The sequence below is a fragment of the Lygodium microphyllum genome, chromosome 21, assembly GCF_053477565.2.
Source record: "Lygodium microphyllum isolate KBCC chromosome 21, Lygodium_microphyllum_v1.1.10, whole genome shotgun sequence".
Taxonomy (NCBI): Eukaryota; Viridiplantae; Streptophyta; class Polypodiopsida; order Schizaeales; family Lygodiaceae; genus Lygodium; species Lygodium microphyllum.
Window position 1 is genome coordinate 89,832,734 of NC_141155.1, and position 13,820 is coordinate 89,846,553.

General features: G+C 41.3%; 1 protein-coding gene across 1 annotated transcript; it reads left to right on the top strand.

Annotated features, from left to right (window-relative positions):
* The first annotated feature begins 367 nt into the window (after positions 1–367).
* On the top strand, positions 368–11,342 carry LOC148018262 (protein CYTOSOLIC ABA RECEPTOR KINASE 7-like). The gene is made up of 8 exons (XM_087662280.1): positions 368–551; positions 1,141–1,326; positions 1,444–1,697; positions 1,834–1,960; positions 2,070–2,343; positions 3,733–3,865; positions 3,940–4,026; positions 10,764–11,342. Exons 2-8 carry the CDS (start codon positions 1,242–1,244, stop codon positions 10,902–10,904), a joined length of 1,101 nt encoding a protein of 366 aa, XP_087518406.1. The 5' UTR covers positions 368–551; positions 1,141–1,241; the 3' UTR covers positions 10,905–11,342.
* The last annotated feature ends 2,478 nt before the right edge of the window (positions 11,343–13,820 follow it).

Here is a 13,820-nt window from a genome sequence, read left to right on the forward strand (position 1 = left end):
GAAAGGTGTGTCACCAAATTGGACCTTATCCAGTCATAGCACAACAATAGCCTTCACCCTGCTTAGCATCGTGTTAGGAACCCTCTTCCTTGAAGGTGCGAGTAGGGTAAGTGTGGAGTGATATTCACCCGTCACCCTGCAACTACCCACAACGCGACTAAGGGGTAGGAGGGAGTCACAACTCCCCTCCCACCCCCTTGGTGAAACCTAGCACAACTTCATCCAAGTGATACCATATCATCCATGTCGCCATATATTGGCTGATCTGTTTATTTTGCACATATTAATCAATATCACGCATTATTGTAAGAAAATATTAATTGTAGGCTAAATGACCGATGACAAAATTCAACAAGCCTTGTTTTTGATGCAGTTGTGCCGGCCCACTGGCACGCTAGTCGGTACCTTTACTGGTCCAAGTCTATAGAAAGGGAGCTCCTCTTTCCTCCATAGCTCTTTCCTTTTGCCATTCCGATCGTTTCAGCCTTTGATTCCCTGCACAAGTTCAGGGTCTGCATCGCCATCGCCATCGCCATCGCCATTCTCTGCAGGTATCCTTCTGCTAATATTCAAGATAAACGGCAGAGAATACTGACACAGTCTTCGTACATTATAATGATGATGTGTAATTTCTTGTACCCCATGGATATACTATCCGACAGTTCCTCTGTTCGTCGTGTTGTGAGCGATAACGTAGACCGTGATGACATATATATCATCTGATATGAGAATAAAGTCCTAATCCTCGATGCCATTGGGAATAGTCGACACTGCAGCCGTTTAGAAACAATGGCTGCTTTGAAGAGGGGAAAGTATCCTCTTCTGAGAGCTGTGCTTAAGAAATGCTTTTGGCTCTGCTAGGCAGGTCAATAATTACAGAGTGGGATACCAAACAGTTATATCCCCTAGTAACTGAGGCACAAAATGCTCCGTTTAGTTTACTATCATTTGTGTGTTTCACCTTTCATTTTGATGTTATCCGTCTTGTTGTGCGGATAGTGGAATAACACACTATCATTTAGGTACACTGTATTGATGGAGATTATTTGTTCTGTCTTGCACAAAGTAATACTGCAGTGAAGTGCCTTTACTGTATTGATCATCACCCCAGACTCTACTAAGCCATTATCGTGTGTCCAGGTTCTGGGCCATCAAGGGCCACTATTAATGACATAGCTCCAAAATCATCAAAATGTTGCCTTCATTTGCAAGAAGCTGTCTCTAATTGAAGTGTGTAAGGCATGGGGAACTGTTGCAGTGGTGACCGTGATGGGGAGAAACCTTCTGTTTATCACAACAATCCTGTGGCAAATGGGAATTTTGCTGGTAATTTGACGTTTTCTGATTTGCTAAGCTTCACAATGTTTTTGCATAACAGATTTGTTTTACATGTCAAAGTCACCCATCTCAGAACTAATGACTGAACCATCTCTGCTATTACAGGAACTGCAGGTCCACACAAGGGTGATGCAGCAGCCAAAATTGCATCCACCCAAAGCTTGCAACCTATAGAGGCGCCTGCAATACCATTGGATGAACTCAAGGAAGCAACTGAAAATTTTGGTCCAAAAGCATTGGTGGGTGAGGGATCATATGGCCGAGTGTATTATGCTGTTCTCAGCAATGGACGAGCTGCAGCAGTGAAGAAGCTCGATACCAATAACCAACAAGAATCTGATCATGAATTTTTGGCACAGGCAGGCTACTTAGTACCTTGTACTGTTGTGTATTGCTATATGTTGAGTCTGACTTTAATTATCTGATCTCCAAATTATGTTGTGTATTGCTCTATGTTGAGCCTGACTTTAATTATCTGGCCTCCAAATTATGCAGGTTTCCATGGTTTCAAGGCTGAAGCATGATAATGTTGTTGAGCTTGTTGGATACTGTGTAGAGGGAAATCTTAGAGTTCTTGCCTATGAGTTTGCAACAATGGGTTCTCTGCATGACATCCTACATGGTAATTAGAGATTCTAAACTGCAAGATTCAAGATGGAGCTTTGTCTCCTTTATGTTTGATAATGACTAAAGTGTTGTTTTTGTCATTGGTGGTTTTTCAAACTCTACAGGTCGAAAAGGTGTCCAGGGTGCTCAACCAGGTCCGGTTCTTGACTGGATGCAAAGAGTAAAGATCGCTGTAGGAGCAGCAAGGGGCCTTGAATACCTTCATGAGAAGCTGCAACCACCCATTATTCACCGTGATATTAGGTCCAGTAATGTTCTTCTTTTTGATGACTTCACAGCAAAAATTGCAGATTTCAATCTTTCAAACCAGGCTCCAGATATGGCAGCTCGTCTTCACTCTACCCGTGTCCTGGGTACCTTTGGTTACCATGCCCCTGAGTAAGCTGTTCTTGTCCCAAAAAAAAAGTCATTGAAGCATGTCTTACAGCTTGTTGGATTTGAATCCTTCAAAGATGATGTTTAGAGTTATTAATGATTATTTGGAACTCTTTTTGAGATACATCTCCTTATCTGCTCATATAGACATGCTTTATTTTGGTACGTTATTATGTTTAATGCTTTTTGTCTAAGTTTTATCTTGGCAAATTGTGACTTATTGAAAAAGGCCTTGGCAGCAACAAATGTTCACAGCAAGTAGTGCCCAAGTTTGTGTCTATACAAATTGTACTGAACATTTTTAAGCAATTTGTATCAAGCTATGGTGCATGTAAATGGTTCATGCAAGAAAAGGGCTAAGAACATACGCTCAGTTCTTGATCATATGAAAATAATAAACATGGAAATTTGAGAATTGAACTGTGTGTTCCATCTTGAATGAGCACAATCAAAAAGTCTACAAGCATTTGTAGAGCTTGCCAATGTGTTAGAGCTATCAGAAGCACTATGGAAGATGAAACACCATAATTGTGGGAAAGGGGAACTTAGCATGCATTGCCAGCTGTCTATGTCATTCCAGTCATCTCACTGAGAGCAGTGTAAGATATGATCAGTTTGGACTAGTTTTGACCTCTCACATCTATAGCCTTTGCAGTGTGTGTCGCTGTACTCATGAGCATTTGTGGGCATTCGGGCCAGTCTGTTGACCAGTACAGGCTGCCTTCCACCCTTCAGAAGAGGGATACCATGCTATTGGCAGCCACAATATGCCTCATTGCCTATTGGCGCTGATGCACTAGAAAGCTTGGTGTTAGGACCATTTAGAGGCATTATGGCAGGAGTCTCATTGTATATCAAACATTTCTAGATTTTAGCTGTGGCTGTGTCTTTCTGTGTCTTTAGAGCAGCCAAGTGACTGAAGAAGACATTCGTGTAAGACTTGACGCTTCTTTGCTTGTCCATTCTTGGGACTTCTTTTACACATAATTGTTTATATTTATGTACGTACATACTGAATATGGTAGCATGGCACTGATGTGGAGGCTATTAAGATACTTAAGCGCTGATCAAATTGTGCTAAAAGAAAGAGACTATCTGCTTTCTGGTGTTTACCTGGTTATGAGTAGTTTTCTTAAACTTAATTTGTGACAATAGGTGCTGACTTGAAGGTAAAAGCTTCATGTTAGGACTTGGGCTGTTTGGTTTGAAAGTTATAATGATGCCTACTAATGAATTGTAACTGTGAATTTCCAAGTAAAGCTTTGATGTTGATGGTCTTGTTATGGTGACATTTAGCTACCACTTCTGTATAGGCTAAAATGTTTGGTCCTTATATGCCTGATTTTTGAAGCAATTTGAAAAGAATTGTTAATATCTACCTTGCAATTTCAGATATGCAATGACTGGACAGCTTACCCAGAAGAGTGATGTCTATAGTTTTGGGGTGGTGTTGTTGGAACTCCTCACTGGAAGAAAGCCTGTGGACCACACCATGCCTCGTGGGCAGCAAAGCTTAGTTACCTGGGTAAGACTGGTGTTGATGTTCTTACTGCTATACGAGATTAAAAAGGATTCTTCATGTTTCACTGTCTCTTGCAGGCAACTCCTCGACTGAGTGAAGACAAAGTGAAGCAGTGCGTTGATCCCAAGCTGAAGTCCTCTTATCCACCAAAAGCTGTTGCCAAGGTAACTTGACTTGTTTGTCAAGGTTTGCGAGATAAGATTTGTATGTTGGTAGTTTTGAAGTTTGAACTCCATGTCTTATTGTACTGAATCCGTGTCTTATTGTACTGAAAAGTGGAATATTACCAGTTGAAAAGTGTGTATTGGGGTAAGCAGGCCAATGTTATGGCATCCTAACTTTTTGGGTTATGGGCTTCATCGCGTATTGTAAATGAGAGTTCCTTTGAAAAATGGGGGCGTCGCATAGATGAAGAGGAATGAGGGAAGGCTTGATCGAGATCCCAATAGGCCAATAGAGAAGGCACTAAAAGGCAAATGTCATGCCCTTATAGACCAGTCTAGTAAAGTGCATTTTTCATGAGAGGCTGCTGTATAATTTCTTTTATAATACTATACTTATATGGGTGTCAAAACTGGTTTACTTTTCATGAAAGGCTGCCACTTAAGCAAATTTCACACTTTTCATACCTGTTTATTGGTGTTAGAATGGCCTTATTATGGCATTTGAGTGGGCTTTTTGTTGGGGGGAAGGAGGGATGCTGACGTGTGTTTGGGTGGTGGCCTTTTTGTTGGCCTGCTTACCCTGGATTCTTTGTAATGTGGGACTACATAATTGGGAAAATTCCACTTAGTATTGGCTAGTTCATGCACAAGGGGCTACAACCTGTTGGTTGATCAAACTATTACGAACAGAGACAGAGAGAGAGAGGAGGGGGAGGTGTGGCTGCTTTTGCAGGGATGTCACCTACTTCTTGGAGGCCGAGCGTTCGCTGTTGTTAGGGTTTTTGATTGGCTGTTGTTTAGATCATCATATGCTACTTTGGGCCCAGGGTTCAGCTTCTGATTTTGGGGCAAGTGTGAGTTGAAACCAGCCTTCAATAAAACAATAAAAACAGATTCAATAACTCAAACAACTTAAAGGATGGGGGAGCTTAGAGTGTTCTTGCATATATACTCAAGTACACCGATACGACATTGGCCCAAAAACCTTTGTGATCCTTGTGGTATACCTTTAATTCTTTATTTGATATACACGAAAAAGGAATTGAATTTTGTCCACCACTCACAAGCAATCGTAGATCATTTGGGTATGAGCTCTGGAACATGATCTCAGTGATGAACTAGCACACTGGACTGGTTCAGCTGATCTAACACCACTTGGATCTCCTGCCATGTGTGGGGCTGAGCACAATGCAACCACAGTCAGTCATCGATATCCATGTAGGTCGAACTGCAGCATGACAGCTACTCAGCCTCCACAACAGGAAGATCAGCCAGAAACACCTCTGAACAGCTCCATTTGGGTTTCGATAGCTCGGTCTAGCAGAAAAATAGCATTGCGAGGCAACGGGCTGCTTTGCCAAGGAGGTTCAGCAACACTTCTGCTGTTATCAGCACAGCAGGGTACTTAGAGCAGCGGTGCTATTGCTAGAGCTAGTCATGATGATCAGTAGATGCCTTCCACTGCTGGGAATCAGCAGCACCTTGGTCTCTTTATGTTGTTTCCCACTCCGAACTTGGCACATGTGGTGCTTTCTTGTTAGGAAAGCAAATAAAAAAACACAAAAATCAGCTTGGAAAGAAAAACATGTGAAGCTGGACTAGGATTTTAGAGGATAGGTGTGTATGAATAGAGCTAAAAAATGCATCATAAGCTGATTAGCTCTTTGGTAAATCTCCAAAACACAATTATTACCAAAATTTCATTAAATGGTGCGTGTCCCTAGAGAGTGTTTGTTTCCCATAAGCCAAACCCTAATTTGGGAGGATCCACACTTCTATAAATAGATAGGCTGTCCACCACTCAGCATATCTTGTTTTGTAGATTGTTGGCCCCCATCTTTGTTGTCCACACCCTATCTTCTGGAGGATATCTCAATTCGAGCTACTGTCTCCAACCTCTCCAAATTTGTGTTTGTTGCTATTGTATTCATTTAAAGGCTGTTTGTTGTGTTTTGGTATCCCTCAAAGTACAACACTCTACAACTCATTCTCTCTACCTGTGTCTTAGAGACACGGAAGTTTGGGGGTCAATATTCACTTTGCATAATGTATTTGCTGCATTGAGCATTGTATATATGTAACATTTATTCATTATCCTTTTCAATGTTCATTGTCTTTGAGTTAGTCTAACCCTAATCCTAACCCTAATCGTGTTTTTTATTAGTTTGTACTTTGCCGTATGATTGTATTTGTTATTTATAGATCAGTATTTTTTTACAGGGTATTAGAGAAGGTGCTCACTAAAGAAACCTAGGCCCTTGATTGGAAAGCCTCATAATTAGAAATAAGTTCACAAAGGAAAGATGCCTTTGATTAGGGAATTGACATTAGTTAATTAATACCAAATTTGGGCTAATGAGTACTCAAGATCACTTGAGTAATATTGTAACCCTAATTTATAGCAGAAACCAAGGTTTGATAGCGACCATGAAAAGCGTGCTAAAAAAATGAAAGGCTTAGAGACTTGAATTTTAGTCTTTGAAGTTGGGGTAATTTTAGGAAATTCAAGCAGCCATTCTGTCAGAAGTGGTGCAGCAATGGAAGCATAAACATGTGCTGAAATAAACAGCTGAACACAAGACAAAAGAAAAGAAAGAGATAACATAATACAGATGAGAACTTAGATGTATACTCGGGAAATGGAATCCATATACCAAGACATGAGACAGTACAGATACAATGTGAGTCACGGATTGTGGAGGCATTGGCACCTGCCCCCTCTCTCCAAGGATTGTCTAGTGATGAATGAATAAATGGAGGAGGGAGCCAAACAATTTATAGGCCAAATAAATGCCTAAAATATGACTGGTTGGCTAGCATTAAATGCCCAAACCTCAATAAATAATGACAAATAAAATGCCTAAATAATCTATGTGCCCAGCCTGCTGAACCACAAGTCCAGACTCAACCATGAACTGACTAATTTGCTAACACCCTCTCTCAGATCATGGGTGATCTGATACAATATAATATGCAATGATAATGTTGCATCATAGTACGTACAACAATGTCCACCAAAGTAGAACCATGGATACCTAAGAAGTGGGTGCGCAAGCCACCACCAAGGTGCCTCGGAGAGAACCGGATGTCGATGTCGATCGTACCAGCTCTTGAAGATAGAGAAGATCATAGCAGCTCTCAATGTCTGTCAACAATGCCCCTGATGTAGTATACGTGACCATCCTGTCACCAATGCCGCAGTGCAAAAATGACCATGGATTCCCCGTCTTTGGCCAGATCGCCAAAGTGTCCCCTCATGTGAGCTCCAGACGAAAGCCCACCCGCTCTCTGTCAAGTAACCAGCCCATCATGAACCTGGATGTCAATCCTAGCTCCAGGATTTGTACTTGCCAGACTTTGGTCGATGCGTCAGGGATGTCCCTCTTTGGATGCTGTGCATCTGTATAGACATATAGATGAGGCACGATTGCCCCATCTCACCACCCTCTCACACTCCCTCTTTGGCACTGGAGAGTCGTGAGGGATGTTCACATCACCACCACTAGAAACCAGCTGAGGAAGGGGCTACTAAGCCCTTTCCACGATCCGCAGAAGAGGATCCCTGCCGCACCTTGGACTTCGCCTTGGCTAGAGGATCCGAATCGAAATTTGAGGCAGATGAGGACTCCTCGGAGGAGTCCGCATCCCGCATCGTCTTATGCTCCTGTTTCTTCTTGGAAGCCGCTAACTCTGTGCAGTCCTCCTGTAAATGACCGTTCTTGCCATAGTGGTAACTCTGGGCCTTCAACTTCTTTGTCTTCAAACCCCTCTCTGAAGCTGCAAAAGCATCACTGGAATCTCCATATAGCGTATCTTCAGTGAAGGTGCACAAAGGATCCATCCATAGGGGATTTAGAAAAGAAGTAGAGAAAAGAAAGGATTTGGAGAGGGAACACAGCCAAACCACGAGCATAGACTGCAAAAAACAAGAGTTCACATACAATATAACCCAAAATTTGATCAAAAGAAGCCAAAATCTGTTGCACAAATTAAAAAAATCAGTTCAAAACTGCCAGAAAGAGCAAAAACGGCCTGTTCTGCTAGTCGCCCAGCCCAAAATAGTGCTGAAAACAGCAAAACACAGGCTGCACACTGCATAAACAGGTGTAGGGTACTGTTGCCAGCAGCCTGATGACGAAAACACAAGCAGCAGGAGGTGTTGGACAACAGGCGATGGCAAATCTGCAGAAAACGCAGGTCAAACAGGTTGCCTGTATGGAGCAGCAGCCGCCTGATCAGCAAGGGTGTCAACAGTCCTGAAATCAGCAAGAAAACACAGCAGGAGCACAAATCTTGAAATTTGATACCATGTCAGAAGTGGTGCAGCAATGGAAGCTTAAACATGTGCTGAAATAAACTGCTGAACACAAGACAAAAGAAAAGAAAGAGATAACACAATACAGATGAGAACTCAGATGTATACTCTGGAAATGGAATCCATATACCAAGACATGAGACAGTACAGATACAATGTGAGTCACCAGCTGTGGAGGCACTGGCACCTGCTCCCTCTCTCCAAGGACTGTCTAGTGATGAATGAATAAATGGAGGAGGGAGCCAGACAATATATAGGCCAAATAAATGCCTAAAATATGACTGGTCCGCCAGCATTAAATGCTGGCCGACTGGCTGCAAATAATGCCCAAACCTCAATAAATAATGACAAATAAAATGCCTAAATAATCTATGTCCCCAGCCTGCTGAACCACAAGTCCAGACTCAACCATGAACTGACTAATTTGCTAACACATTCAACCAATAGACATTTGGGGCTGAATGTGTTATTTTAGGAGCACAATTGACAGCCAATCCTTGGGTAAACCAAGTGGCAAAATTGGTTTGAAAGTTTGTTGGTCATTCATGATAGCAAGAGGCAATTGGAGAGCAAAGGAGATTCATTGTATTCTATCCAGATTGTGGTTCAAGATAAAGAAATACAACAAGGGGTGGCAGTTTTGGGGCCAATAGGATGTCCATTGTCAACTAAGTGGTAATGTTTGCATTTTTAGTTTATGTGAATTTTATGCTTGCTATAATTGTTGATTAATTAGGTCATCACCACTCTCTCTGAGAAGAAAGGCTGGTTGCATGGTTCCATTGTTGGGATACCATCAGCTCCCTTGAGTAGTGCAAATGCAAGCCCATCTTGATAGTGCCAATGCAATGGATTTTGGACAGTAATGCATGCGAGCAAGTATGGGGCAGGCAAGGTAATTTGGTGATAGTATCATATTTCATGCTATGGTTGGTCAAGGACTACATATGATGCATGGTACAACCCTAATGATATGTAGCAACCAATGTATGGAACGCAAGGTGCAATGTATTCAGGTATGGCAAGTGGAGTGCAAAACCCCATGTATGGTAGTATTGGCATGATGCTTGGGGCACAGAATGGTATGTACGGTAATGCATCGGCATCCCGTGGTATGTATGGTTAAGTGCTTTGATCTCATTAGAGCCAAAGTGTTTACTCTATGTGCTTGTAGGTATGACCATGGTAAGACTCTTTTTACATGAATCCCTTGGACTACCTTATTGAAGCAAGGGCTCTATTCACCTCTTCCACTGAGTTGTAGAAAATCCTTGCCAGCTTACTTGCCATTGAACTTTGGGATAGCAAGTTTCTTGGCCATCTTCTTGCGTGTGTCTTTTTGGTGAGAGAAATTTGGAAGTCCCACTTAACCAGTAGGTTACTCACTTGCCATCAGCATTAGGTGAGAGACATCAGCTGCTTTTGAAAGTATGGAAATGAAACCGATTGATCATCGATCAGTAAATAAGATGATCCTCTATTATCAACTTTGGTGTTTCATTGTAGGGCTGATGGCTAAGAGTCTTGATTGTGTTCTACATCTGTTAAATCAATGAAGATGCAATGTGTAATTAGATTCTATATTGATGGCAACTGACTTCAGATCCCACCACTGTGAACTGTTTTGTGCATTGTGACAACCTTGAGCTTCTGAAACTTAAATACTGCAAAATCTGGAAGCAACCTTGATGAGTTGGGCTCAAGAAAAGACTGGTGATGTGTTGCATGATGCTCAGTCTCCCTAACTTAAAATCATCTGAGGGCACACTCTGCAGGATACTGACAGGATGGGTGACTATGATCATCTCTCGTAGGGATACATGAATGTCCATGCCAATCATTTGCAGGCACTTAGCTCTTCCAAGTTGAGAGGATGGGTGACTATGATCATCTCTCGTAGGGATACATGTCAAAGCTTACCTCATAATATGCGACATTTGCCTTGTGTCGGCTCATATTTTGCCATTAAAATGTACTCGTTCAGATACTAATTAAATGACTGTAATCAAGCTCTTTTTGTGCTCATGCATTATTTGGTACAAGATGGAGTCTGTTTCATACCTTCACGAGCTGCTTTCTCAATAAGTCAGTGCTGCAATAGTTGTGATATTCCTGAACAACGGTGTATGTAAAGAGGAGGGCATAAGATTTTTAAAGAGGGGTTACAGATTGGAGGAAAATGTTAAGAATGGGTGACCACATTGAAGGTAGCATGTCATAAGATTCTCCAAGAGGGGTTAAAGGATTGGAAGGTAAAAGGGACAGCAGCTTCCTAATTGTTGTGAAAGCTGCGATTCAGAAGCTGGGCTATTAAAGTGTAGCTGAGTGTCTGGTATTTATTCTGAATGCATAGATCTGAGAATGGGTATGGAGATTGTTAAGTTTTTACTGTTGGTTTTAATTCTGACCATTGCTGCTGCAGATGGCAGCTGTGGCAGCTCTCTGTGTTCAGTATGAAGCAGAATTTCGTCCAAACATGAGTATTGTGGTAAAGGCACTGCAACCTTTGCTCACTCCAAAGCCAACAAATCCCAGTCCTGTCACTCCTGTGGAACAATCTTGATTCGAAACATAAAATTAGCATTGGCTACATCATGTAAAGCCGTGTAATTTGTATCCTTTAGTGTGTAGGGTTAAATATTCGTTTGATCAAATGATCCAGCACACATAGATGAGCATTGGTCTTTAAGCAGCACTGTTTTACAGTATCAGTATCACTGGGACTGAGGTAGCATTACACAAGACAAGTATTAATTGTTCATGTATTCCATTCCAATAACATATCCACTCGCCGCTGCCATTTTAAGGCACTTATAGAAGGAACATTGTTATGTTATATGGATGTTGTTGCACAGCAGAAAAAACAGGATGGTGTGTGTTCCATTGATTGCCAATTTAAACTGGCAAGATGGACTGCAGCAGGAAGAGTTTTTGGTCATGGCAATTTTTAATGTATACGAAGCTGTAATTTAAAAAATTCCCAAGACAGATCAAATGAAAATATGCCTGGCCTGATTTGTTGTTCGTGATGGACGTGCATTTACAGTTCAATGTACCCACCATAAGATGTTTCATGAGCAATTAGACTTAACACGGCAGGCTGTAGGAGATTCTTGTTCACTCGTGCTTTCAAAGACGCGGTAAAAGAATGAAATGAAACCTTCAAAAATGATTGGGCAGCTGAGTGATGCCTATACAAGCTTGAGCAGGAGTGTACCTAAGTCTTATGGAGTGGAGGAGACTTTCTGCATGCTAAAATATGCATCTTCGGGTGTTTTGATCCTCGTGCTTTGACAGCTTGGAGAATGTTCATGTGTTCCATTCATAATGGAAATGCTATTAGGCAGAGGCCATTAAAAGAAGCTGTTAAGGAATGGGAAAATCGAAGTATCTGTAGTATGTGCATCTTGGCCTATGATTACTTATATCTGCAAGCTGAGTACATGCTGTCCTATGTTTGCTGTATTACGGGAGTATCAGACACTGGCCTGCTGCGTTTAATACAATCAATTACGATGCCAAGAAAACGTCTTAGCAAATCGCTCGTGCTAGAAGGCAAGTACTGTGAGTTGAGGGCTTGTTGCTCGCACGATTTTGTAAAAGAAAAGGAGGAATCAAGTTTTGTAAAAGAAAAGAAAGAAATAACTCTTACCACACTTTCACTCTGTAAGGGATAATCCAGTTTTCCTCACACACACACACACACACACACACACACACACACACACTCTCTCTCTCTCTCTCTCTCTCTCTCTCTCTCTCTCTCTCCATGTCCAACGTTGATTGTCATTAAACATCCCGGTGTGACGTGCCTAAATGATGGTTAGTGCTATATTGTGAAAGGAAGGTAAAGGTGATATACAAGACAAAATAATGCTCATGTAGAAATATAATAGGAGGATCAAGCAATGCATATTTAGTTGCATGGTTGAATAATATACAGATATCTACTTTCACCTAGTTAGGGGTTGGTTGGTGTAGTGTCTTATATCCTTGGTGAAATAGAATGGGAGTAGCATTTGGATTGATCCCTCGGCTTTGCCATGTGTTGCTTACGTTATGTCATAGGTGGATCTTCCTCATCTCTCTTTGGTGTAACACATGCATTTAGTATCCTTGCATTTGTGGTTAGTGTGCTATTTTAATCTCCTCAGCTCTTTGGATTGTCCTACCTATGAGATAAATGGCTATAGAAAAGCTAAAAGAATTTGATAGAGTTAATTATCCCATGCTGGGTCCCTAGTGAACATGCTATAAAAATAGGATCAAGGCATATAATACACAACTCTCCATTTAGTGGTAAGTGGGATGCATAACATATATACATGGGGAGGTAGTGAGAAGAGCCTTAATAAAGTCTACCATGGGCTTTGTACTCTCTTTATCATGTCATGCCACGGCTTGATCAAATTGTGATGAATCTAAAAGTTGTGGTTTTGTGTTCAGGTACTCTCAATCTGGTGTTGGCCTTGATTCGAGCAATCTCATATTAATGTAAAAGTTGTGGTTTTGTGACTAGGTACTCTCAATCTCTTGTTGTCCTTGCTATGAGGTGGATGATAAGGGAAGAGGGCCATAGAAGGCTCTCTTGATGCTTTTTTGGCTCCACAAGAGAAAAGAAAAGAGCTATTTATGATCCATGTAATCTTTGATTCAGCTATGTTGGTTGGAGCCCTCTCTAGACAATTAGTGGCATATCCTCTAATCACGCAAAGTATTGTCTACATATGTACTGCTCTTTGACTTGATCTCTCCGTGACAAAATGCATATTGTTTCCTCCAAGCCATGGGTGAGCAGGGAGCTCATCTCAATCTCATTTGTGGATGATAGCTTGATTCTAGTCAACAACTACACTGATAACATGGGACATTCGCACATCCATGTACTCTCATTACTAGGTAGCACCATGATATGTAATTTGAGAAAATGGTCTTTGTAGTGTTATAGTTTGGTGCTTTCGTAATTGAATTGAGTTTTAGTTTGCTTTTATATTAAATCCCATGCTTCACACACACACACACACACACACACACACACACACACACACACACACACACACATGCAAATGTGTGCAAACCTATCACCCCCCCCCTATTCGCCCCAACCAAAAAAAAAAAAAAAGACATCTTACATGGTGTTTACCAAACGAGCAACACCCTATCTTTCCATTTCGGCCTCATGAAGCATAGGGTATAGCCTCGAAGGTTGATAACTACTTAAGGTTATTCTTTAATTTAGATTATCCTTTAAGGTTGACACTTAAATAAGCATGCACCTATTAAAGTATATGGCTCATTTATCTTAGCAAAAACATAGACGAGAACCCTTAGTTTAGATGAAGCCCTGTAGAAACCTTTTAAAAGGGTTATATATATTGATTTGAGCCAATGTTTTCAACTTAAAGAAGTGTGATAGTATATATAGCCTTATTAGTCATCATGGCTAACATTTTGTTGGTAGCTCTTGATCTTCAATCTT

Coding starts and splice junctions, on each gene's coding strand:
- LOC148018262 (XM_087662280.1), top strand. CDS start 1,242: ATGGGGAACTGTTGCAGTGGTGACCGTGATGGGGAGAAACCTTCTGTT. Junction 1,698..1,833: donor ATCATGAATTTTTGGCACAG/GCAGGCTACTTA, acceptor CAAATTATGCAG/GTTTCCATGGTTTCAAGGCT. Junction 1,961..2,069: donor TCTGCATGACATCCTACATG/GTAATTAGAGAT, acceptor CAAACTCTACAG/GTCGAAAAGGTGTCCAGGGT.